Here is a 27,319-nt window from a genome sequence, read left to right as displayed (position 1 = left end):
GTCAAATATTCCATTATGAGGAAAGCAGTCTTCTGGAGCTTCTGGCCACACAGCCTGCCTGACAGAGACACCAAACTGCCCCTAATCAACAGCTAGGCTTTCCTTTGTGTGACTTTCATGTGGTCTGTGCAAAGTGGTGCTCAAAGAAAAGATTTCTAAGGAAGTTTATTCCCATGACACAGCTTTGCTTCTTCCCTGCTTCTGTGACAGACTCACCTGTGCTTGTACTGGGGGTTAAATCCCTCCTTCTACGACCATCTTCAGAAAAACACTCAAGACCCAATTTCTATCTTTCTGTTCACAAAGTGCAGTCAGGACATCCTTTGTTAATGGGGTTCTAAGCTTAGGCACTAAACCAGTAATCAAAGCTGCTATTAAAACATCCACTGTTCCCCATAAGGAAAAAAAATGGACCTAAAATATATATCTTTATTCTGAAAGTGACTGACAACATCCAGAGGCAGAAAAACAGTGGGGTACAGATGATTTTAGAGGCACACCATCTGCTAATGGAATAAACATTTTTACTTGTTCTCTGCAGTTTAAATCACAAGTTTTAAATCTCACAAGAGCCACTGTAAGACAAAGCATGTGCAGAAGAACTAGTTGCAACTCTCCTACATTTAGAGAATTATTAATACCCAAGTGGTGGAGAGAGAAGGGGCAAGAAGGAATGGCACGGACCAAACCTGAACCTTGACATTGTCATTTTACTTTCTGGAATATTTAGAAGAAGAATATTTAAAAGAGTATAGTGGTGAAGTGGCTGAAGATGGACTCTTTTCCACAAGGCCTAAATTGGCATTCCACCCATCTTTTGAAAATGGCAAAACACAACAGGAGCAGTGCTACTAAAACATAAGTAGAACTGAGCTGGACAGCTCAGAAACACATGTTAAAACAGGAAGATATGGCTGAAAAGTATGTGCTGACAGTGTGGCCAATTTGTAGATAGTAAATTACAAAGTGGATGTACTATTTATTATGTGCTGACATTTTCTGTTGCTCTGACAATTTCATGAGAAAATAAAAAGAGCAGAATTATAACCACTGTCTAAAATGTTTTCTCAGGGTTTAGCATCAGACCACATGTATTTGCACTATGGCAACACGTGATTTTTCCTGGAACCTTTGGACATTTATGCTGTTGAAGGTCACAAAATTTATTTCATTTTAATAACCAAGGAAGATTGATAGACATTTTATTAAACACTTTAGAAGACAACAATAGATTCACTGCAGCAAGTCATATTTTTTAATACAAAAGGGGAGTTAGTAAAAAGTTAGGTACATATCCAACATGAAACATGAACATGTGGCTTTCAGGAGCTTTGAATTTTAAAGACTGGAAACTCTACTTACATCAAACAGTTCAAACACATCCACATCACAAAATCTTAGTATTGCACTATAGCTCCTCGTCCAAGACATACAATGCACAATGTGCACCTGCACTGCCTGCATACAAAGGACCATCAGCAACACACCAGCACAGCCAGACAGAATCTAGGAAAGGTCAAAGGGATCATAGGCTTGGTGCCAGAATTATGGCAGTAAAATTCAGCAGTGTGGACCACCAGTGTCCAACGTAAGCCCTGTTTTGTGCTGGTAATGCAAGAGACATTAGGAGGGCAGCTGTGCTGCTGTCCTGGGCAGAGGTAGCATAAAATTATGGTCTTAAAGACTTCTTTTAAAATAAGGCTTGTCTTAGTTGAAAGCCATAAGAAAACACAAGAGTTCTTGTAATATTAGCCCTAAGTGTAGCACAGCAGCACTTTCAGATCCACTCAGCTTCAGATCCACTTCAGTTCACAGCGGCTGCCAGATTCAAGTATGGGCACAATCTCTGAAATCTGCTGCAGCAGCACATGAAGAGTTCTGTGCAAAAATGGTATCACCAGTTACTCCTGTTTGCCTCTCATCCACAACCATATGGAGAATGCTAGCAGATGAGAGCACAAAAGTGGGTGACACTAAGGAACTGGAAACTGGAAGTCCTACCTAGCTATAAAAGAAGTCCTCCCTTGTTTAAAAAGCCAGCTTGGAAGAGGTGACAGTCAAGTCATTTCGCTTTCATGGACAATACAGAAAAACGAGTCAGTATATCACATTTGTGAAAGATATACACTGCCACTGTGGTGCTTCACTCTCCCCACCCACCTCACCTTACATCTAATATTTCAAGACAAAGGTCATTTTAATACTCAGTGAAGGTTGAGGTCTTGGGCAGAAGGGACAACATTAAAGCTGAATTCTACTCTCCCCAAATGGTCTGATGTACAAACACTCCCCCTTATTTTGTCCCTTCCAATACACTTAAGAATCTTTAATTAAAATACAGTCACAATGTGTGTGGGGGAGAACAACCTGTCATACTATTTACATCTACTTCACCTTGGCTGTTGGGTACTTGGCTCTGCTGAGGCATTTGGGTGCTACTTTAATCTACTTTAATACAAGTTAGTTTGTCTTCTCAAGTGTGGTTTGAAAACACCACAACTAATATTGCATTTGATACTACAAACACGCTGAGAAAAATTCTACACATAAAAACATTACAAAACAACTTCAATAAACTGTTACAAAAATAGAACCAATTTCACTGATCTTCAGTCCAAAACTCCCGAGGCAGATTTATTAGACACTAAGACCAAAAGAAATTGAGGGATAGAAATTAAACCAACACTTAGCTTACACATCATTACATTTTATAAAAACATTATTAAGACATTATTAATTTATTAATACATAGAAAACTCAAAATCCCTAATATTTACAGTACCTTCTTAACACTAAACTGTTTGTAGTCTCTTTACCAGTGTCAAGTACTTAATCCCAGACACAAATGTTGGGATGACTAACAGAGACATCTCTGGCTGAACAGAGTAACCTCTATTTTTCCCATGAAGACACAGCCAGTACCAGCAGCAGCCACCATCCAGGACAGATTAACCAGATTCATCATAAAACCCTACCCCCAGCCCCCCTTTTCCAGGTCAGAGAGCCCAAAGTTACCTTACTTAAACCCCAGAACTGAGATGGCCACTGCTGCAGAGCAACACTTCAGAATGCAATCAGCGGCCATCCCTTTTTGCTACCTGCAGGCTTATGTTCCCATCCCTGTCCAGCATGGAGTGAGCTCTGTCCAGCTGCCAGCTTCAACTGCATTCAACACACATCACTTGCTACTCATGACAGAATTGTTTTGTTCTTGTTCCTCCTTGTGTGTGGTTTGATTGTTTTAATAAATAACGGAAGCGTACAACGTGCTTTTTCAGGCACATGACTCCTGATTATTATACAACAAATAGTCTGTAAACCAGTTTGGCCTCTGGGGAACTGTCAGGCGATTGAGAATGTTGCATTAAAGAGCAGCACCTTGCACTGAGCCCAGTGGAGAAGCCTTCCCATGGAAAGGGCTCCTGGCTCCTACAGCTGGGAAGCATCAGCACGAAGAATCTATGAGCCTTTGGCGAAGTCTCTTGTCTTCTCTCATATTCGTATTGCCACTCGCACCACGGTCTGTCAGAACTGAAGAGAAGGCAAAGCTTTAGAAGAGAAAGGGCCATCAAACCACTCAACACCTCCTGGTGCACAAAGAAAGTGCCACCCTGCCTGTGCTGTACTGCTGGCTGTCCTGAGCTGCCTCCACTGTCCCCACGCCCAGCACCAGGGTGCCCTGCACGTCGCTCTGCCGGAGCCAGCACTGTGCCACTGGTTTGTCAGCACAGCCCCTCAGAAAAACATGCTGACACCACAAAGGACAGAGGAAAAGATAATGAGGTGTGGGTGAAGCTTTGCTGATGCGTGTGGAGCCTGCAGCTGTCCCCAGGCAGAAGAAGAGCGGCCACACCAGTCTGAGCTGGTCACAAACACAGCAGCTTCTTTCTGCAATCCATTTTAACAGCACTTCAAGCATTAGCTTGCTCTGATTTGGACAAAAATAGATCTTTGAAGTGTTTTCAGGAGGTGAAAACAATCTCAAAAATTCTCCTTTCAGATAAAAATCAGTCATATTTTCTATTAACTTTTTCAGCTCCTTGAGCCCAGATTTCCACCTCGGGCTTTTATATTTTATTTCCAAATCCACCTGTCATTTAAAAAATGGACAGATTTAAAAGGAAAACTAAATGCTGTCAGAACTACTCCAAGCTGCTGCACAAGAGATGGCTGCCAAAAGGGGTTCTTCTGGTTCAAAAAGAATTCTGCTTGTTTGTTCTGAATTCTCCTTTTGTGTAAGTTGACTTCTCCAAATCTGAGCCTACCACAACTGCCTGACTCAAGTACAGGAACAGCTAATCCCCGGGTACTGATGCTTCTTTTTTATTAATTACAGGGCATAGCTTTCTGAAGAGAGAACAGATTTATTCTTTCCCTACCTTTGAAATAGTTCTTTAACTTTCCCTCAGCATTGTGCTCACATACCCAGGTAAGCTTCTAAATGTTTTAAATCATCATCACTTTTGGTTTACACCTCTCCCTGGATATTTGGCTTCTCTAATTCTGCACTTGAGGAAGGAACTGGTTTCACAATTAAGGTATGCTACATTTTTTAGGACAGAATCCTAGACTGTATTGTATATGAGTGATTGCTCAAGCTGACCATGTCTGCAGACTGATGGGATATCCAGAGAACCATTGCACCAATCCAGACTGACTTGGACCATTTTGACAAAAATCTCTTTACAGTCAATCTTCCTTGCTCTCTATGAAAGCAGGAAGAGGAGTGTGTTCACTGACTCCAGTCCCACTTCCCTTCTTTTGTCATTTCCTGCTCCTCTGCCAGCAGCATTTCTGAGCATCAGACTTATTTTTATATGCACCCATAACTTCTGCCAAAGCCTGAATAGAAGCAGAAGCAGCAGTTGCTGCACTTTGGAGCCAACTTCTGAAGAAAAGTCCTGAACCCACTATCTTTCTCACTGGAGTTGCTTCATGCACAACCCAGCCTAGAACTCTCCTACTGTGCAGGGGGTCTCAGGCAGGTAAAGTTCAAACAGCTGAAGCCTGTTGGTGCCAGAGCAGAGATGTCAGCAAGGACCACCAACCCAACAAACAACCCAGGGTTCAGCTGTGCCACAGACTTACACCACCACATTCTTCTGAGGTTACAGCACTTACACAGCAGGCAACAGAGCAAGGACTAAGGAGGTCCATTACCTTACAGAAAATATTAATAAGATTTTGGTAGGAATATACATCTAGATCAGCTTACCTTGTAACTCTGTTGCATCTTTTTCCAGCTCTTCCGTAGTTGTTTCTTCAGGCTTCTCCAACTCAGCAGTCCCTGGCTTGCCATCTATGGTATCAGTCTTAATAGTACCAAGGTTTACCAAAAGCTGCATGACATCAAACTTCTCAGAAACTGCAATGTTCTCCAGCACTTTAAGGCATTTAAATGATTTAAGTTCACTCACATTTTCCTCAAGAAAGAGGAGGTAAAGGCTTAAGTCATCAAAATGATTTGACTTAAGTTTCAGAACATCAAAAGTTGGCAAGATTTCATACACTTTGAGAACACCTGAATTCCACCTCCATGGCACAAACATTGCATACACTACCAGGGGCATCACCATCAGATAGACTATCAGGTTAATATAGCTGAGTACCTTGAAGACACCAACAGCAATAAGCTTGCACTGAACCACTTCTGGAACAGTTGTGTCATTCTTAAGGATCCCAGTTTTGATAGTGCAAAGAAACTCATCACTCAGAGAGGAGAGACGGATGTAGTAGCCCAGATAGAGGCATGCAATGAAAATAATTACTAGTGTGAGCAAACGGCATGTAATGTATTTAATTATTAAGCACTTGGAATTCTTTTTTGTCTTCAGGTACTGCTCCACAATTGGGTATTTAAAGTAGCTTTCAGATATTTCCCACAAACTGAAAAAGAGAGAAAAAACCACATCAAACTCATATAGGTCAGATGCTGCAACATTCACCTACCCCAAATATCAACAAAACCTAGTACTCTAAATGAGATAAAAGATTGGAAACCTTCTTAAAATCACAGAATCACAATATGGTTTGCATTAGAAGGGTTCTTTAAACATCATCTATTTCCAACCAACCCCCGTGCTCTGCCATGGACAGGGACACCTTCCACTAGACCATGCTGCTCAAAGCCCCATCCAACCTGGCCCTGAGCACTTTGAGAGGTGGGACATCCACAACTTTCCTGGGCAACCTGTGCCAGCCTCAACATCCTCACAGGGAAGAACTTTTTCCTAATGCCTAATCTAAACCTACTTTCTTTCAATTTAAAGCCATTCCTCCTCACTACATGCCCCTCTAAAAACCCCCTCTCCAGTCTTTTTTGCAAATATCCCTTTTAGGTACTGGAAGGTGCTTTAAGGTCTCCCTGGATCCTTCTCTTCTTCAGGCTGAACAACCCCAGCTTTCCCAGCCTGTATCTGTAGGAGAGGTGTCCCATCCCTCTAATCATCTTGATAATACTCTTCTGGACTCACTCCAACACGTTCACATCCTTTTATTGAGGTAAATCAAGGGTAGTTTTATTGAAGTCAGTAGAAAACCAATAGAATAGAAGACAAATGAAAAATTGAGTTCAAACCCTGGAAAATGGGAAAAAAACCATAGCCCTCATGGCAACAAAATATTTTTGTTCTTTTCCAGTACAGAACAGGTGCAGTAAGTAAATCCATGCAAAAGAGCAGACTTTCCAAGCACTTGTTCAAAAACAGAACACTAGAAGGCTTTTTACTTGCCAAGACCCAACTCCACATTTCACAGGGACCTAAGACTGCTGCACTCCTTGTAACCCCACACAGAGAAACAGGTACCCTCAGCCTACAAGGAAGCAGGAACTGGATCTGGTTGGAACAGTGCACCAGCTTGATCAGAAGGGGGGGGGTGGGTCACTTTTGTGGGTTTTGAGTTTTTAATAATTTTTCTGATCAGAAGCTTTGCAGACCTGTATCTTAAAGAACAGGAGATAACAAGTAACTTGACAGTGTGCAAGGGACTGTCAAGAACATTGAGAACTGAGGACTGAAGTATCTCTTTTCTTACACCGTGGTGGGCAACACTACTTAACAGCTACTGCAACTAAAGAAATCAGAAACATCTCAGGTAATAAGTAATCTGAAGAGCTCATTACATGTTTTCTTTGAAAAAAGAAAGTTATAAGTTCCAGCTCCCAGGGCCAAAGTAATCATTTCAGATATCTTCTTTCTTTTAACCAAACTTAAAATTGTGTCAAGTCACCATTCAAACCTTTGCAATAAATTTCCAAGTGGGTACAGATGTCACACCTGTTACGAACTTGAAGAGCAAAGAAAGCCAAGCCCCAACATCTTACCTCTGTGTCAAGTTCTCATTAGCAGCTGGAATCAAGTCAGCAGGGTCCCTGGGGTCTCCACTCCGAATGCTGTTAGCAGCTTTGATTGCCCTGTTATAGGCTTTGTCAAGTTCTTCCATAATAAATTTCAGGTCTGAGGAAAGGTGAGGTGCTGCAGTGAAGCGCCAGAACAGACATGGCAGATACAGCAGGATAGCAACAAGCAGAAGGATGTATGGGAAGAACTGCAGGGAGAAAAAAACCCCTGATTAGGCTTCACCTGCCTAAGTAATAAGTCAGCCAATCGCCATCATTCCCCATAAGCATTACATTTCCTAGAGGCCTACTAAATCCCTGTAATTTTATTTAAATCCTTCTACTAAAACCCAATTTTGTGATTATTTGGGATATGCAGGGAAGCAAAATCTCTTTTCAGACAGCTCCAGTAACTTTGCTGCTGCTTAGAGCGTCTCCCCACCAAAGGGAAAAAAAAAAAAAGCACACAGAATAAAGGTGCCATGATCCTGATAACAATTTCTGCATATTCAAAACAACTGGAGCTGACATTGAGAAATACAGCATTAACCTGGGGAAAAAACAAATAGAACAGCAAAGCAGTTATCAGAGGGGCTGACTGAAAGAAGAAGACATCATCACCTAACTCTCCCTCTCCGATGTGTCACCACTGTTCATAGCAACTAAAGCACTCCAAATACCAGCAAAATCTCTCCTGCTTTCCATTTGCTGTCAGGAGGTTAATGAATAGAGCTGCTACAGCTCTGCCTCTGCCTGCAAACACACATCTGTTTAGAGTGCATCCAGTGATTGTAAAAGATGTAAGTGTGGCTGTAGTACTTCAGGGTATTTGAATATTTTCAGGTAACACCTAAATGGAAACCAACACACAGCATCAGAATGGTCTGGTATTAATGCAGCACTGAGAAGTCAGCCCTTACATGGTCACAACTGCTTAGGAAAAGGGCTGAAGCAGGTAAAAAATACAAGTTTGAAGTTTTGCCATCTTTCTTCTATTCATCTACAAGTAGTTTTTGTCACTCTAATTCCTCCCAGCTGCAGGAAAGATGGTGTTTCTATGTACTCTGACATTATATTCGAAGCATAAAATTATAGATAGCATTACCCTTACAGAGACACAATGTAAGACCTGGAGAGACAAGCAGTTTGTAATGAAATGTACTGCAAATTCAGCCAACCTCTAATTCATTCAATTCAACCTTTGCTAGCAAGCACACTTAACTCCAATCTAGCATCAGTTCATAAGGAACTTTAAATTAGTTGAACAAATATGAAACAGATGTAAGACATCACAAGTGTTACAGACATGTGCCCCTGCACGTTCACTGGCAAAGCCAGTGGAGATTTTTAGAGGAAGCTTGAACTGAAGTCATTAATCACTGCAAGTGGAAAAGCTACACGTACATTTGCAGGTATTTAACAAGATGAAAATCTGGGCCTAATATAACAATGTTAACTAGTGTTTGCATTAATCAAGAGATATTAAAGTTTTGCATGCACAAAGTAATTTGATGTTATGGAACATTTTATTCGGGAAAATTACTTCTAATATGAACTACCATTAGAGCAAAACTCTGTGTTATTATTGGCAGTAGGAATGCATATGATGTGTTAGACCTTAAATGACTGACTTCCCCTATCCACAGCAGCCCATAAAAACTGTGCAGAGCTCTGCCCTCACTACTGCCTCTCCCTCCTCTTTGCACACAACAGATAACATCAGATCATCTTCCTTCTCCCAGGTGTAGACCTTCCAATTGAGGTGTAAAACTCTGGTATGTCCAATGTATTTTGTACATCTCATCATCAACACAAGAACTTGGTCTTCTTCTTTATCACTGTGGACAATGCCACCAGGTCTGAGTCCTGATGCCTTGATTTACCCAAAACTTCATGGTTTCACATCCAGGCTCTATCAGTCCTTTGAATTCTGTATGATGTAGAAATAGAAATGATCTGTCTTTGAACCCATCTTATATTTACCTAAGCTCCTCTCAGCTGCTGCAACACATTTTCCATAGGTCTTAACAAATGTTTAAGATTGCCTGTATAGCTGCAAAGCCTGTTTGACTTCACTTACACCTGTGTCATACACCTCTGAGCCACCTTCCACTGGTGCTAGATGGGGAAACAAACAACAAAGACACATCTGATTTAGTACTTATATTGGTTTACACCACTTCGATTCAGTACTCACTCATTTCAAATTTTACCAGCATAAGAAGATGTATTAATTCCCTTTCTGACCCTCAAAACTAGAAACGCCATCAGGAGCATCCCATATAATCCTAGAGATCTCTTTACCCCAAGCACTACAAGACATGTGGTAAGAGGCAAAATAGTTTTCACACTGGAGTTACAGCCCCAAACCTCCATTGTTCCAGTCTCCACTTCTTCTTTTATAATATAAAAGAATTCTGCACTTGTGTAGCACATTGGCAGCAGCCCTCTTGCTCTGTCCCAGATGTCCCCCAATGTCCCCCTCTAGCCTGCCCTCTTTGTTGTTGCCTTAAAAAAAAAGCAGCCCCTGCCATCTTGCCCTGCACCTCCTCCTCTCCCCAGCTCCTTCACCACTGCCTCCTCACCTAGAGCATCACACTGCTGGAAGAAGGCACATTTGCTATGCATTTCCTGAGCTTCCTCTCGCCAGACTCTCATCACTCCCAAAGCTCAGTTCATTGCAGCATAAGTGAACTCTGTGCAACTCTTTTCTGAATAGTCACAAAACCAGAGCAGTACACGATCATTAGTGCAGCTCTTTTGTTTGCCAACAAAAGTCTGTATTTGTCATCTTTTCCACAGCACCTGATGCACAATTCCATCCTTCTCAGGTCCTGGCTTTTTCAAAAATGAAAGATACACTTGTTCTATTTGTTAACAGTAGGCTTAGATAACCAGCAAATTGTTTTGAATCATTAAAATTTAAGGTCTTGAATGACAGGGAGAAGTGAAAATACAAAGTCATCTGGCATGAGTCCTAGGTTTCAGAGCAACAGACTTGGGTTGTCCAGCTCATCTGACTACATTTGACAGTCAAACATAATGACTTCCCATTTTAAGAGGAGGACTCTGTGGTATTTGTGCACAGACAACCACGTGCCATCAGCCTTTCTTTTATGGTTTATGGTTTATTTGCTCCCAAGGCACCGAACGCACAAGGAGGAAGTGCCCCTTCAGTCTTGCGTAGTTTGAGCATTGATGTAGAAGGAAGTGTCACTGATCCCAAGAACTGTATGTTCAAAGGTATGCCAGAGAAAAATACTGGCCCAGAAGTGAAACTCAGTTTTTCCTTTGCTGTGTAGTTACAAAGTTCCTTCTCAACATATTCAGTAGGAGACTGACAAAAGGAGTGGTGTGTGCAGCAGGGACCCAAACTGCAGTGCCCTGTAAGTTTTCTGCCGCAGCTGAGCTCCTGAAAGCTAAGGATGATGGAAGCAGGTTCTCCTGCCTTAGCCTGATGGCACACTGAGGGGGACAGCAGGCTCCCAAGGAGACAGAGCACTTGGAAGCCAAGAGGCTGCCCCTGTACTGCTGCAGGTCATGTCACCATGTCACTTGACAAGCCCTTGAGCCCTGTGCACATTCCAGGCTGTTTAAGTAAATTTGTTAGCACTCAGCCACTGTTCAGCAAGAACATGTGCATGGGTAGAGAAGAAGAGGCATTTGAGCAATCCATTTGCAGAAGCACATCAAGTGGTGGAATCACAAAACCCTTTTGAAGATGCACAAGCATCACACTCCTCCAAAGGTGAAAGATAAAATCAGACTAAAGCACAAAATAGTCTGTCATCACCAGCTTTAATTCTGCTAAGGTGAAGTCAATACACAGAAAAGTTAGAAGGGCATTTAAAATAAGTGCTTTATAACCTCAAATATGCTTTTATCATGCAAAAAAAAAAATAGCTGGAATTGGTGGAGTGACACAAAGGGCATTTTCAAGGCCCTAATCTACAGAAAGCTTGCCAGAGTCTGGATATAAATGTCTGGAAGAAGATGAAAATAACTTTAATGGTATTTAGAAAACAACAGCTTTCTAATCTTACTTTATCTTCAGTCCCTATTTCCTCTGGGCAAACACAATACAAGTGACTGAAAGCAATCTGACTTCCACCTACCTGACCATGGTCAAAGAGTAACTTGAGTACAGTAGCACAAAACTTGGGCTGCACAGGTCTGGGTAACAGCTTTGAGAAAATTAATTGGCAGACAATTAAAAGAATGAAGCACTGAAGTGCCTTCCTTAAAATACATAAACATGGTGAGATGTCTCCCTCACCAGTTCCAATTTTGGAAAAAGCCCAAGCAAAGGCACTAGTCCCCAAACAGGCTAATGACAGTAATTACACATTTCCAGAAGCAAAGGCATTAAACTCCCTCTGGATATGACCCAATTCCTCTTTGCAGCAATGGGAGGTGTCTCACTGGTGTTCAGCAGAAACAGCTATAAATGACTGATCATTCTAAATGAGATCCTGTCCTGTCTCCAAATCTACAGGTGAATCTCAAACCCTATTTGACATTTATCCCTCCTGTTACATACTTTCTTTTCTGATACAGCTTCAAAACTGTTCTTCTCCAGTTTTAATTAGCTCAAGCCATGATCACCAGGGGAGGCTGTGATGGCTGGATCCAGTTTATTCTGGACTTTGGGGGACAGCTGGCAACATGGTAGTCAAGGGCTGCCAGGAACAGTGACCCAGACCTCTTGCTGGGGTACACGAGTCAATCATCACACTCCATAAGCAGTGGGCAGCCCTGGGCCTGTTACGCTTTCCTGCTTGGCTACAGACGGCATCCCAGCTTCTCCCCTTGAGCAGCGATACATCTCAAGGTTACTCCTCAAGGCTGACAAATTCCTTGCTGTAACACACGGTCTGTAGGTGATTATTAGCATGCTTGAAATTTTAGCTAAGTGATTCAAAGGATTGACAGTGCATATACAATCCTTTAGACATAAACTGTTGAGAGGTCTGGGACTAAGTTTGAACCTATCCACATCTGAACTCCCCTCTGAGAAGTTTAGACCACAAAGGAGTTCTTTCTGAACCTCATGACTCAACAGGAGGGTCTCCCCAACAACTCTCATTCTATCCTCTATGCACTAAATAATGTAGTGCATCTTCCCACTGAACCTTGATAAACCACTGTCACATTCACATTTATTTAACTGTGTTAACTCACTGCTTTAGAACAACACATTGTTGCTTCTCTCTTAGAAGTGAAGTGGATGACTCCATCTGCAACAGAATGAAGTACCTCTAGCACTACACTTTCAAGAAATTACTTCAAAATGCATCTGCATTTATAAATACATCTATGGGTGTCCTTGCTCTGACAGCCCTTAATCTCTCTGGGAAGGGTTTACAGGTGAAACATGAGGAGCCCTCAGTCAATTAAGAAATTGTACAAACAATGAGTCACTAGAACCAGGTAAAAATCACAATTATAACTGTACCATCAATATAATAAATAACTCCAAGGTTTGCTTTGGCGTATTCACAAACAAGTGACTCAAAGAACAACTCAAGGGTCCATTGTAAATCTCACTTCTTTTATGAAAAGTGAGGGTTTTCACATAATTTCACCTCATGCATACAAAGACTGCAGACCCATCTCTGTAGGCAATGCTTTCAGCAGGTCCCAAAGCACTTGTCCTGCACTTTGAAAGATCTGAGCCAGACAATTGACCTCTCCTGGCTGTGCCACATGTGAAGATCTCTTCTTTCAGTCAGATGAATTGTTTGCCTGCATTTCACGTGAGTATAAATCTCCTTTTTCTGAACAACCCTATACCTTTTCTTTGCTTACCTTTATCATCTTTGCTTCTCCCCAGTTAATAGCAGACTAGAACATACAGTAATTTAAAAAATCCCTAGAAGACTCTTGATCATAGGTAGCTCCATCCTAGCAATCCAAATTTCAGGGCTATGAAGTGGCCATCACTCAGGGTTCAACCACCCCTCAACTTGCTTGGCTGCTATCAAGAGCTGGTAAGATGATGCTCACTGTTCTCCTGCTTGAGTTTTCATAAATTTCTCTGTGCACTATGGATTAAAAAGGCATAAATTTCTCTATGTACTATGCATTAAAAAGTGCAGTCGCCTCCTCTCCTCCGTCACTACACTGCAAGGAGTGCCCTCACAAAATGGCCAAAACCTTTTCTTCTCCTTCCAGTTAAGGATCAAGACAAGTTTTACCAAAATAACTTGTCAGGTGGAACACTCATCTTTAGAGACAATAAGCAAACTACCTGCACAGGGCAGGCAAATACAAAACTCCTCCATCCCCACCACCACTGACTGTCTGTCTTTACCACTCATTTATGAAACCAACATTTCTGTTCTGACACTTTAGACAGACACAAGAAACCTCTTTAGGGAATTAAACCTGAATGGAAAATCTCAGAAGAAAACAGAGGCAAGAAAATAGTGAAGCCTGACCAGAATAAGTTTCCTCAATGACAAACCTGAGGAGGAGTCAGAGGACTCAGCCATATAATCATTTTGACAGCTCTTTCATTGACAAAGAGAAGGAAATTTCAGCATTAAATTAAGAATATAGGCAGGACCTACCACAGTCTCTTCTTTATATGTATCTGCAGGTATTTTGTTCATTGAATTGTGCATTTTAGTACACAACTCATTTTGCTTCCTGCTGAGGGTTATCCAGTGTGAGGAGTTTCCAGAACAACTGAAAATTTCAGAACTCCTGTTCTCCATGGGGAGAGGTCCTGGGCTCCTTCTAGGAGCACAATAACCACTAGAGAGGCAAGGAACCCAGAAGTTTGCAGTATGGTCCTTTTCAGCTTCCAAACTGATAAATTCAACCCCTGGGAGAGATCTCCTAGAGCAGAAAGGACAACCAGTAAAGGTGCCAAGCTTTAGGGAGTGCCCAGAACTGAAACTTACATTTTACTGTTCAAAAAACCAAAAATCCCAGAGCAAACTTGAACTCTGAAACAGGAGGGAGATGGAAAGGTTTCAGTTTTTCTGTTAAAAAAAAACCTCTGGAGGTTTTTTTGATAATCCTCCAGAGCAACCAGATGTTGAGAACAAAAGCAGTGCAGGTTACTACATGCTGGCTTTGTCACCAAAGAGCTCCCTGCTCCTCCTTCCTTCTGTACCACACTGAGCACTGCCCCAGGAGGCAGTACTTCTGCCAGAGCACAGAGAGCATGCCAGAAGGAAACCCATCCATTTTAATCAGTAATGGGGCCTACAATCTTATTCCCCCAAAACTTTAATATAGTGCCTCCTTAAGTGTTTTTTATGGAGCCTTCCAGCATGCCAATATAGTGAGATACTAAGTGAGTCAGAGTTTTGGAAAGAATCTGAGATGCCCTGCAAATAAAAGCTCTGCTTCCCAGAAAGAAGGAAAAAAGTTTTAAGTGAGGTTTTAAGAAGAACTGGGCCTAATGACCCCTGCTGTCCCTCTGTGTGCATTGCTGTAGATGCAGAGTCAGGTCTCCACTAACCACTGACCTGAGCACAGCAAGTCTCCCCTTTCTCCTAACATCACTGTGCTCCCAAAAGGCTCTGCTCTGGCCATTTTTACAATAATTATTTAGCCAAATCTGCAGAGCAATGAGCTTGTGCATACTTTGTAGTGCAATGGTGTGGGGAGAACCCAAGTCTTCCTGCAGAAGTGATCCCAAGGCACTGAGCAGCTGTTGGCCCCGGATGCAAAGAACAGCCTTCAGATACCAGAGTGGGAAGCTAAGTTCACTGTTAAACAGCTGTAATGCCACTCCTTCCCTGTAAACTTGTAAAGCATGGAGGCTGATGAACAACCAGAAGTATACTAGTTAATATTGATCTGCAAAGAGCATCTGCAGCTCCCAATGTCTGGGTCAGAGAGTGGGTGGCTAATCATGGATCTAGGAAGATGAGTCACCAGCCTCTGTAAAAGCCCCTGGCTCAGCTGAGCAGATGCACTGCTGACAGTCTGCAGGATATTTACAAGGAAACATCATATGCCATACACATCATGGAGAACTGCAGCAATTTCTGATACAGCACTAGTCAGCAAATTAACATGGGTTGCATCATAAAAGTATGAGTGCTTAAGCTATTTGTAGCTGGCAAACAAGCAGACAATGCTATCAGCAGGTAACTATCATGTGAAATTCAACACAAAAAAATTGGGTAACAAGAGCCCATTCCCTCAAGAGAAAGGGGCAGCAAAATATCCAGGTTTGCAGGTGGAGTTTCCAGCACTGTGAAATGTTCCAGCAGCTTCGACTGGCCTCTGTAGAAGGTCTGGCTGAAGTGGAGTCCTAACTGTGCAAGGAAGAGTTCAGGCTAGAAACCAACAAGTCTGGCTTTAATATTCATGAAACACATGCCTATTGGGTCAAGGTTATCAGTGGAGCTAACTGGAGAAGCCAAAAGTAAATCCTCAATTAATGATTTGGGTCAGCAAACAAATCAGAGATAGCCTTGAACAGCCCCTCAGAGATTATACCACCAGATGACTGGATAATAAAATCTGAGGCTCAGGATAGAGAAGCAAAAGCCAGAAATACAGGTGCTGCAAGTCTCATACCTGAGCTCCCTCTAGCACCAGGTTCTCCTCTGCTCCCAGGTACCAGGGGTGTATTTGCTGGGGCAAGTAATACAAGGGCTGAGGAAGGCAGAACACAAATTTGCAGAGCCCAACAAGCATTTCTTACCTTGGCATCAGCACTGCTCCAGCAGGCCAAAGCTGCCTCTCGAGTTGAGTCAGCTCCAGGCATTGGCATGGCATTAACCCAGTGTGTAGCTCCTGCCAAACCTCTGCTAACTGCTTTGAGCCAGCTCAGGTATCTTAAAACCCACTGCACTTTTAACCCATAAAATAAATCCTTCTGTGCTTTATAGGATACTGCTTTACCCGAGGCAATGAAAGCCAGCTCATGGCTGGCCTGCAGACATGCAGAAGAGCACGCTGAAGACAGGGTTAAACCTGTTGGTACCACTGATTATTTCACCTCCCCCAAAATGTCTATCTGCCACAAGTCTCTGTCTCCATGCACAACTGGGCAAGAGTAACACAATAAAAATATAAAATGTTTTTATTACCCTGTTTTTATAAAATAAGCTTTTACAAGCATTAAGGCAGTTGTTGTGTCCTGTACTCCAGTTTTAAAATAGTTCCTGGCTAAAGCCAGATGAAGCATTCACTCCAGGGCAACACAGCAACATTAACATTACTCTTGTGTCAGATAGCTGGTGACCCTTTATTTAAAGGCAGAAAATACCTTCTCTAGTACTACCCTCTTTGGAAGTAAGGGGAAGAAAACATTCTAAAAATAGAGAGTCAAGTCAAAGGCAAGGACTACAGCAGAGCAGAGAAAGCAGAAAAGTGAGGCAAAGGTAGGTTTCTATGTGGGAAAAACTTTGCCAGGAGATGGAGACCTATACATACTTTATGCAGTGACAGGGGTATGTTTTCTAAGTTGTTGTGGGATGGTTGCTTCTGCTGCACAGCTGCCCAGCAGTAGGAGTCCACATAAGCAGCTTGTCGCCAGGAGAAGGAGCTGGGTGCAAAACAGCTTATTTGAGCACCTGGGAAAACAAAGCAAAAGTTATTGCAGCCTCAAAAGATTTAAAAAAAAAGAAGAAAGCAAGCTTAGGAAGAAAAGCCTCCATTTAATATGTTGTGGTACCCAAAGTTATCAGGTTAAGCGATCAGACAAAGCCCAGCAGTTCTGCAAGGAGGAGGGTCCCGAGTTCCCACTGCCCCCAAAGGCTGTAACTCCCACAAGGATCCATCTAAGGATGTCCCTAAGGGTTGAGACAGCATATATACAACACTTATCTTTTAGGCCTATTTCTGTAAGTCTTGTGGGAAATGTGACCTTTAAGATCTTTCTCACTTGCACTTAACTCAGGTTGGCCAAAGGGGAATTGACAAAGTGTGACCGCATCAGGCCCGAGGCAACAAATGCCATCACATACCATGGTGTCACAGCTTCCCAAAAGCACAACCTACAGCTCACGTGTCTACTGTAACAAGACCTCAAACACCATTCTTGCAGCCCAGCAGCCCCTGCAATGATTGATGGAAGGGCAGGTTTTCCCAGGGTGCTGCCACTTCTGCCTCTGAGACTGCAAATTATTTGGAGGGGTTTGAGTTATATCCGTGAAAACAAGGATTTCCTCCTGTAATTTTTGGCAGAGAAATTGTGGCCCCAGACACATCCAAAGGATGCCAGGTCTCTCCTCATCAGTGGAGTGATGTGCTGTGTCCAAGACTATGCACAATACTGTCATTCCCATTTACTCCCAGGACCTCTCCAGCTGCTCAGGAGCTTCAAATTAAGATCAAGGCCCCAGCTGACAGCAAGGGCAGCTATTTACCAGCCTTAGGGTCAAATTCTGCTCTGGCTAGTCACAGGCACCGGGTGACCCCTCCCACAGCATACTTCAACCAGGAAAAGTGGTTATGGGACATGGAATACCAGTGGCTCCCTAGGTAATGCCAGTAAAACAGGATGAAGGGGTTCAACTTTATTTCTGAAGCTTTGATAGCGAAAGCAATCCCCCCAGCACAAATACATTTCCACCAGACTTTCATAAATGTTGCAACAGGACAGTCATTTCACCAAATAATACCCAGAGTGGACATGGCTCTGCCACGAACGTTTCTTCTAAGAGCAACACTACCAACACTTTTGCTAATATCAAAAGGCCAACAGGGGAAAATGTGCTGTATTTTTTCCCCTGAACACATTCATCTAAGTTATGCTAATGGAATTGTTGTGTGCTTTATGGGAGTAAGTATGTAATACAAGCCTGTATCATTTGTCATGCCTTTTTTCTAGTTTAGTTTTCAGAGAATAACAACTTCTTTTGGAAAAGGAACCAACTGCATTTGCCTTGTAACTTGTACGGCCTCTTTACAATGTAGCATAGTCAAGGAGCTTTATGAATAAAAGCCTTTCCATGAGTCACTATTGTAATTATTTCTAGGGCTGTAGTATCATAAGGACATGGTTTGATCATCATGGTTTGACCTGTCACAAGTCTCCCTTATGGAAAACAAGTTACTGTTTATCAGAACAGAGCTCATGTGATTTAGCAAAGTTGGCACCACACAAGCACTTGCACTCCCCCCAAAGCCTTGGGAGTTTTTGTTTCCCAGATGATTTCCATTAGTTGTGGAAACCAAAGAAATAATATATTGCAGAAAAAAAGGGGGGGAAAGAAAGCAAAGAAAAAAGCAGGCATTTAATGTCTGCTCTCCATGGGATAGGGACCATTCATGCCCTGCTCTCATCATTTAACCAATCTCCTGCTGTTGGCTGTGCCCAGTGCGGAGCAGCAAACAAGTGACCCTTTCAAAAGGAGAGCAATGGAGTGTTCAGAAAGATGCTTTGTCTTATTCATGTTTGTGCATCCACAAAAAGAAACACATTCCATGTGTTCATTCTCATTAACAGTTGAACACCACTTAAAGTGATGGAGTGTTTAAAAGGCAGAAGTGAGGAAAAAGGCAGGCATGCCTCTTCTCCAAAACTAGTGATGAAAAAGGCAGCCAGCCTCCTTCTCCAAAATGTCATGTGCACAACTTCATACCAGAATAGCTACAGCAATGCCAGTGCTGCAGCAGAGCAGAGACCATCACTCACAACCTACAGTCTTTCAGCAGGGACACTGGAAACCTGACTTGGGAGCCAAGCACATAGAGCTCACCCTCAAGCAGGGGGACACTCCAGTTGTTGGACTGGTTTTTAACTATCTGATTGCAGTCTTGTTTGTAAACACTTGTTAATTCAAATTACAACTTTGCAGTGACAGTACTAAAGTTAGGACTTATACAGGGAAGATGTTTTTGTGCATCATCTGTACAAAACACAGACCATTACATGCGTCAGAAAATGGTCACCATTTCCCATCTTTTATTTCCTTCCTTCCTTCTCTCCTCCAAAGGAGTAACAGCAGTATGTATAGAGAGATAATTTATTTTATGTTGGACTATTCTGGAGGAAGTTGAAAAGAAAATCTGTAGTTTCTATTAGAGAAATTTGGCACAGGGCTACATGCCTTCCACAGACCCACTGTGCACACAGCTATGCACAGGGCTAGGTTATGAGAGGCCAATGGTCCTCTGCTATCACAGGAGCAGCCTCCTGGCTTGGTGACATGAAGCCATTCCCTTCTCTTGCTCCTGCAAGTAATAGCTTGGGAAAGAGAAAAGCAGCTAACAAGCCCACGTCTACAAGGAGATAAAATATACAAGCAAGAAGCATGAGGAATAACAAAAGACTGAATTTGTTAAGCAGTTGCCACAACAGTCTTTGGCCAATTTATCATTACTCTTGGCAACAGACTTTTTTTGCAATCATTTCCTGATTAGCTTTGGAGAGGGAGCAATAGGGATTTGTCTTTTACTTTTGTAAACAAATGAGGATTAAAAAATGCTATTTATGATGGCTGTCCTAAACACAGACCACCCAAAAGAGCTGCAGAAAGCTAGGCAGCAGCAGGTGTGCAGCCATATCTGATGAAATGACACTTTTCCAAGAGTGCTAGGAGTACAGATGGGGCTGGTTGTTGCAGCAGGAATTGCTTGCAGGCATGCAGCTGAGTGCAGAGTACAAGGCTGAGTCACTGCAGCCAGTGCACAGCAAGGATGAGCTCTCACCCCACGCAGCTGTGGCACCTCTTCATGGGTGCTTTGCCAACAAACTTCCAGCTATTGCCTCCACATCTGTACCAGGAATACCTTTTCTTCCCCTACAACTGGCTCTTCTGCAGCTCTTATGCAGGAAATCTATGTATGAGAAGAAACTTTCAGAACCCAAGGAAATCTTAAATTGACAGGAGAATCCCTGTTCAGTACTGGACTGCTTTGCTGGGTCCAAGGCAGGAGGAGCTGAGGGATCAGCACCCTCTGGCTGCACCCTTCACAAAAGAGAGGGTAAAGCCAGCAAGCCAGACTGGTTTCCTCTTCAATGGCTCAAAACCTCTCTGCTGACTTACACATCTAATTAAGAAACTGCAGCTAACAGACAGGACAGTCAAAAATCAATGCCAATCATAGGCTTAACTATTTTTCTTGAACCAGGATGAAATGATTGCAGCTGACAGGACTGAACCTTCATTAAGTAATTATTTGGGTTCTAATACACTGCAGTTACTGCAAAAAGATTTGCATACGCTTGGAGGAAAACCTGGCCATTAATCTTTACTATAATTTTCCACAAGGCAAAATGAACTTGCCATGATATCCAAACATCTAATTTCATCCAGCAAGAATTATGCTCCTTAGTAGCCACTAAACAAAAACATAAGCAAGAAAATCAAGGCACACATTGACAATGCACAGACTGCCAGGCACCATCCAACATACATCCTCCACATGAACATTAAAAAATATTTTAAAGAATAAAAAAAGGAAACCCAATGCATGCCAAGTAGAAGGTTGGGAGAAACAGAATCTGTTGAAGAAGAAAGTATGGAGCAAAAGGGGGCACTGGAGAAAAAAACCTCTTCCCGGGGTACTTTGGCAACAGAGCAGGAGCAGAATGTAAAGCTCAGGTGATACAATGTTTAAGTGAAGTGGGTCAGAGAAATTAGCAGGTATATTTCTTCTCTACAGGGCTGCAAGTTGCCCCTCAGAGAAGTCTCAAAATCATACAGTGGGAAAAGAGATGGTTATTTATCAAGCACAGCCTTCAGAGTGATAAATTTTTTGATTCATGGGAAACAGCAATTGTGAATTAAATTTCCACCACATCTTTAAACAGAGTTTCCCTTCATCTGAAGGAGAAGCACTACAAAACAGTGGCAATGACCATCTAGCTTCCCTGCCAACATGGGTGGTACCCCAAATCTCAGACAACACCAGAGGCCCATGATTTTTACATTTACTCTGGCAGCTAAAGCAGCTTACCATCACTTCCACAGGAAATGTAAAGCTGGCTCTATAGGAATTAAACAGAAAAAATCTTACCAACAGCTGAAGATGCTCACACAACGACAGTTTATAGCTTGATATTAAAGCAAATGTTTTTACAAGCTTGCCCTGGCTGCCCAGGCAGGCCTGTGCCTGATGCTGGAACTTCTGCTCTTTCCTGATCACTCCCTACATGCCAAAGAGCAGCACAGTGTATCCTGCTGGGATCTGCACCTCTCTGACAGAAGGTCTCAGCCTGCCTGGCTGCTCTGGGCTGAGGCAATACATTTGCTGTCTCAGTTCTTCATTAACGCCCTGGGTTTCACAGCACCCTGCTGAATTGAATGCAAGGTGTGCAGCAGTCAGCTGTTAGCACACAGCCTGCTCCAGCAGCACTGGGAGGGGCTTTTCCAGCTCTCGCCAGCAGCTGCCATAGTAATAGTCTTTGGCTTAATTACACCCAACCCAACTTTAGCCTCCAGCTCTTACCAAGTCACAAGATAGGATTATTTCCTAAGAGCCTCCCCAGGAACTTGTGAACATGAAAGGAGAGGGTCATCAGCAGGGAGGATCAAACGGGGAGGTACAAGAGAGGAAAGGGGCCCAATTCAAGAGTTAAGACTATTTTTTCAGTATATTTATTGTGATTTAGTCTCACAGTTGCTTGGGTTTTTTATAATTTTCTACACATTTTATTCCCATGACTGCTTCAGACACATGATTAACTTATCTAGAGAGATCCAGGCCCAGCTGGACATGCAGCAAGGGGCACTGATGCCATTGTGGCTCCCACAGAAGCTTCTGGGATGCAGCACGCAGAGCTCCCCACTAACACCCTTCATCCAGCCAAAGCACCTCAAATCACACAGGCAGCCAACTGCAAGGATGGAAACTAAAAAAAAAAAAAAAAACAAAAAAAACAAAACAAAACCAAAAAACCTGGGTGAAAAAAGATGCCCATAAATTAGGTGGAAAATGAGCAGGGCAAGTAAGGATTGTCATCACTGGGCAAGTCCAAAGTGGTCAATGGGGACATTAACCCTGTGGTGTGCAGAGCATAAGGCAAGGCTCCACCTTCCCACCTCTGAGCATCCTCCAGCATGGCAAGATAAATAAAATGGTTTTAATGCAACCAATCTCAATTTTGACAGATTCATGCAGATGCTGTTGGTTGGCCCATGGTCTGGTACTTCCTAGCCCAGCATCCTGCCAAACTGATAAGCCAGCTGCACTAAGCAAGCCTTCATTATGATTATAACCAAGTTTCCCAGCAGTCTACACTCAACATGTGATGGTTTCTGTGTCCTGGAAAGGCTTACAAGGTGTTTTCTTATACGATAAAACAGAGATGCTAAAACACCTGCATTACTTCATCCCACTACCTGTGAGCCATGCACAACCAACACCCAAACCAAACACGTAAGGGCTGCTGTGGCCACCACAAAATTCCATTCTTCTCCACTCTCTCCCTCCCTTCTCATCCCTCCCCAGGCATCCCCTCCCACACAGGCTGCAGGGAATGCTGCCCATTGCACAGCTGTGCCTGAAGCTGCTGCATGCAGGAGGTCAAACATCATTTGGTGACAAGCACAGATGAGCAGTTCACAGTTGCCTTCCTACAGAAAAAGATGAAAATAGTTGATGTTGAGTGGACAGCTCTCACATCTGCTTTTCTTTAAGCTGCAACCCGAGACAGCCATTGATACTTTTTCCAGAACTAAGCTGAATTTTGGCAGAGGCCAAAATGAAGCAGCTTGTTTTGATTTCCTCTCTGCTCATCTGACTGTACCTGCTTAGGGCTGCAGCATCCTGCTCCAAGCAGCACCCTGGGAATAAGTATCTATGTTTTCAGCCAAAGTGTTTACAGTAAGAAAGCACATCTTGCAGTACACACAATCTGAGATCAGAAACTGGAATGAAATTCTGACTCAGAGCTATTCTTACTAAAAACGGCACAGATAAAACTCTACTCATTTCTCATTCATACACTGCTGAGGGTGCCCTATCTTTCAAGGGTTTTTTCCCCTTTATAAGAAGAATTGCTGATTTAGCTACATTTAGATGTTTTCTGCTACCACGCTACCTGACCACCTCTAGTATAATTTACCCAAGAACTGCCAAATAATATAAGGAAATAATATCAAGCCACGTTATAAGGAATATACATATACAGCACAATCCTCACAATCTTATTGTTATTTCCATTTTCCCATTCCCAGTATATATAAAATTATGTAAAATTGTATAAAACAAGGTCTAGCGGCAAAGAGCTAACACGTGCAGGATTTCAAGCAGCAAAGATTCCCAGGGATAGCAGACAACAGCTCAGTCACTGCTTAACTACACCAGAACCAGCTTAAAATCCTCACAAAACTACAACTGACCAATAACTAAAATATAGGAAAAGCAAACTCAGGTTAGTTCTCCCCCTGCCCCTGAAGAATGCCAAAGCAGGGTGCAGGCACTAATCCCAGAATTTCAGCACTGCTCACTGGCTGGGTGCTCCAGCTGCTCTGCTCCAGCAGAGAAATCCTCTGTGATTCAGCTGGAATCTCATTTATTTCCTGAAACTCCCATCAAAACTAAAAGTTGCTTGGTGGCTTCAGAAAACTTCCATAGCCTTTGCAAACATTTTAATAAATTTGCACAATTCGAGCAACCGCATGTAGGAGGAAAATTGCAGGTGTCTGACACCAGACTGCAACGGAACAGGAAAGCACAGCAGGAAGGGAAGGTGACAGGAAGAGGTGCCAAGAGAACTCAAGGTGGGAAGAATGCAATTATCCCAACAGAAATAGAAGCTGAGCATTCATTTTTGGAAATGGTGTTCAGTTTTTGTACTCTGAGCAGGTATTTCCACCATTTTCACACCCACCTCTGAGTTACTCTTTTTCAGACCCAAAAATGAACCCTGACAGTTTCACTCAGTTTAGCATTCCCGAGCTTTTTCAGAGCATGATTATATCACGAAGTGTTTGAAAACAAACCGTGCTGTCTATTTCATCACCAGCTGAAAGCCACAGCACAGACAACCAGGCATTTCCAGCCCCTAAAATCCTCAGTGTTCCCCCAAATGCCTTAATAGAAGCAGTTTTGGGCTGTCCCACAAGCAGCCAGCCTGAGCTGCAAGGACTGTGTGGGAAATAGGTGACAGCTGTCCCAGCAGTGTGGCTGATTTACTATCACTTTCTGTATGGACACCACGTGGTGCAGTTTCACCCCTGCCGGAAATAACAAGTACTTCTCAGAGTTATTTGCATATTTATTTCTCAACTAAAAAAGCTCAGTTTTCAATGCACTGTTTCCTTCTAACAGGTTCTCAGGATTATAAACAAAAACACTCGCAAGATGCAGCCCTTGTTTTTATTCTTGCTTTATGAATCTACTGCACTCACAGATTCAATCCGAAATAATTGAAAGACGAGAACTTAATTCATCTGAAAGAAAAGCACACTTTACTGAACTCTGCAGTTCAACTGTGTGTTTGATCTTTGTGTAAGGGAGCAAAAGGAAAGAAATAAAAGAAACATTGGTACCCAGGCACTGTTTCAAACTGGATCCAGCAATTCTACAGCAGAAGCAGAAAGAAGAATTAAGGGCCCCATATACAAGCTACTGTATGGAAATGCAAACCCTCTTTTTAATTGCTTTAAGAGGAAGAAATGTGCTTATATCAGTAGCAGATCTAAAACTAAAAGAAGCAGGTTAAAGTGCAGAAATATGGATGTGTTCATCCAGTTTCTGGATGAACAGAGCTGCAAGGGGCTCAGATCTGGTCTCAGCATTCCCAGTCTGGTTGTCCTTCAGTTCCCTGCGCAGTTATTGTGGGCCACAGCAATCTGGTGCAATAGGGGTGTAGCTGTGTGTAAATACAGCCATCTGGGGCATCCTATCTCTCAAGCAATCTGGTATCTGACTAATGCTATTCATGATGGCTTTGCACAGATTCACCACTCATCCAAAGTTCTGTTCCACTTTCCACTCTCCTGACATTCACTTGACTCAATCCTGTAGATGATGGAGATCAGGTGTATAACACTGAATGCCAATAAACAGGGGCAGACAGCAAATCAAACTATCTCTTTGAAAGGCTGGAAATCCTGTGATGCACCCCTGTCTCCAAATGGATAGCATTACATATAGACCTTTGAGATCTTCATTCATATAGTACTATTCTTAGCAAATCATAGGAAGGCTTGGGTTGGAGGAGACCTTAGAGATCATTTAGTTCCACTCCTCATGCCAAGGGCTGCTGCATGATCACTTTTGTAACTTGGGGAGGTGGGTAAATAAAAAGATAGTAAAATAATTGGGGAACTTGGCCTTTTGCCTGTAAAGTTTCATCGACCTGTAGTTTCATCTACCAGAGTCACAGCAGAAATTGACAACTGACCGGGAACAGCTGCAGGAGGGCAGAGGAGCAGCGGAAAGCTTCAGAGAGCTCTGCCACTGCCCGTCCTGCGGGTGAGCAGCCCCACCGAGCCGCCTGCAGCGCAAGGCAGAGCTCTGACAGCCCTCCCCGTGGCACCTGTCCCTGACAGCTGAGCCACACCGAATCCTACTGCCCAACACCCGGAGCGGCAGCAGACGGGCACTTCCCTGGCACATCCCGGCTGGCTGCTCCGCTCTGAACTGCGCTGGGAAACAAAGGGCAGCGCGGCTCCAGCGCTCCCATCGCTCCCCGGCAGAAGATGCGCCGGCTGGGCTGACAAAGCCCCTGCTCGGGAGGTGTCGAGAGAACGGCAGCGGCCAGGGAATGCCCAAGCGAGGAGGAGGGCCCGGGTGAGGCCGGCCGGGCAGCCCAGCACCCCTGGACGAGCCTGCTGCCAGGGATGCGCTCCGGGACGGCTGTGTTCCGGGAAGGCAGCGTTCCCTCCCGCGGCCCAAAGGCGCCCCCTGCCCTGCCCTGCCCTGCCCCGAGCGGGAGCCCCGCCGAGCCCGGAGCTCCGCTCCGCCGCCCCCCGCCCGCCCAGCCCTTTGTCCGCCGCGGGAGCCGCCGGGAACCGGGAAAGGGGGGCGCCGGAGTTACCGATGGAGACCTCCTGGGCGAAGGCGAGGGAGATGAGGAGCAGCGGCAGCCCCACGGCGATGCAGGTGACGATCTTGTCGAGCGCCAGCTCCAGCCGCAGCCCCTTGTAGCGCGTCTCGGGCGGCTCCTTCAGCAGGAAGTCGGAGAACACGTACTCGGTGGCGATGTGCGCGATGGCCATGGCGGGCACGGCTCCGCACGGCTGCGCTGGGCCGGGCTGCGCGGGGCCGGGCCGGGTTAGGCTGGGCCGGCTCCGCCCGGATCCGCCCGGCTCGGCTCGGGAACGCCCCCGCAGCCCGGCCCGGCCCGCCCGCAGAGGGGCGGGGGGCGCGGAGCGGCGTCCTGCGGGTCGGGAGAGGAACTGCGGCAGTGCCAGGAGCCCTGGGGGGCACGGAATCGCAGAATGGCTGGGCTTTGAAGGGATTTTAAAGATCATATATTTCCAGCCCCGCTGCTGTGGGCAGGAACGCCCTGCTCGGCCTTAAACGCCACCAGGGATGCAGGATCCACAGCTTCTCTGGGCAAGCTGTGCCACCTGTGCTCCCATCCTCACAATAAAGAATTTCTTCATGAAATCTATTCTAAACTCACCCTCGTTGAGTTTAAAGCCATTCCTCTTTCTCCTATCACTGCATGTCCTTGTAAAGTGTCATTCTCCCTCTTTTTATAAGCCCCCTTAGGTCCTAGAAGGCCACAGTGAGGTGTGTCTAGAGCCTTGTCTTCTCTGGGCTGAACTCTCTTAGTCTGTCTCCTAGGAGAGTTGCTCCAGCCCCTGCACGGACCATCTTTGTGGCCTCCTCTGGATGTGCTGTAGCATGTCCATGTCTTTCTTGTGTTGGGGGCCCCAGAGCTGGACACAGCACTCCACACAGGGTGTCAACAGACCAAAGCAGAGGGACAGAGTCACTTCACCTGTCCTGCTGGCCACACTCTTTCTGATGAGGCAGCCCATGATGAGCTTAGTTTTCTGCATTCTCAGCACAGTTTGTTCATGTCCATCTTTTCATCCACAAGAACCCCCAATGAGAGGGGCTCTCCATGGGTTCTCCCAGTCTGTACTCATGTCTGTG

At 44.0% G+C, this 27,319-nt stretch overlaps 1 protein-coding gene across 1 annotated transcript; it reads right to left on the bottom strand.

Annotated features, from left to right (window-relative positions):
- Positions 1 to 1,185: 1,185 nt before the first annotated feature.
- PANX1 (pannexin 1) lies at positions 1,186 to 26,450 on the bottom strand. The gene is made up of 5 exons (XM_066544709.1): positions 26,250 to 26,450; positions 16,745 to 16,884; positions 7,325 to 7,548; positions 5,216 to 5,886; positions 1,186 to 3,531 (listed from the first exon to the last, which is right to left on the bottom strand). The coding sequence occupies exons 1-5, from the start codon at positions 26,428 to 26,430 to the stop codon at positions 3,446 to 3,448; spliced, it is 1,302 nt and encodes a 433-aa protein (XP_066400806.1). The 5' UTR covers positions 26,431 to 26,450; the 3' UTR covers positions 1,186 to 3,445.
- Between the last annotated feature and the right edge of the window lie 869 nt (positions 26,451 to 27,319).

Source organism: Molothrus aeneus, chromosome 2 (assembly GCF_037042795.1).
Source record: "Molothrus aeneus isolate 106 chromosome 2, BPBGC_Maene_1.0, whole genome shotgun sequence".
Classification (NCBI taxonomy): Eukaryota; Metazoa; Chordata; class Aves; order Passeriformes; family Icteridae; genus Molothrus; species Molothrus aeneus.
This window is presented reverse-complemented; position numbering and strand designations above follow the sequence as displayed.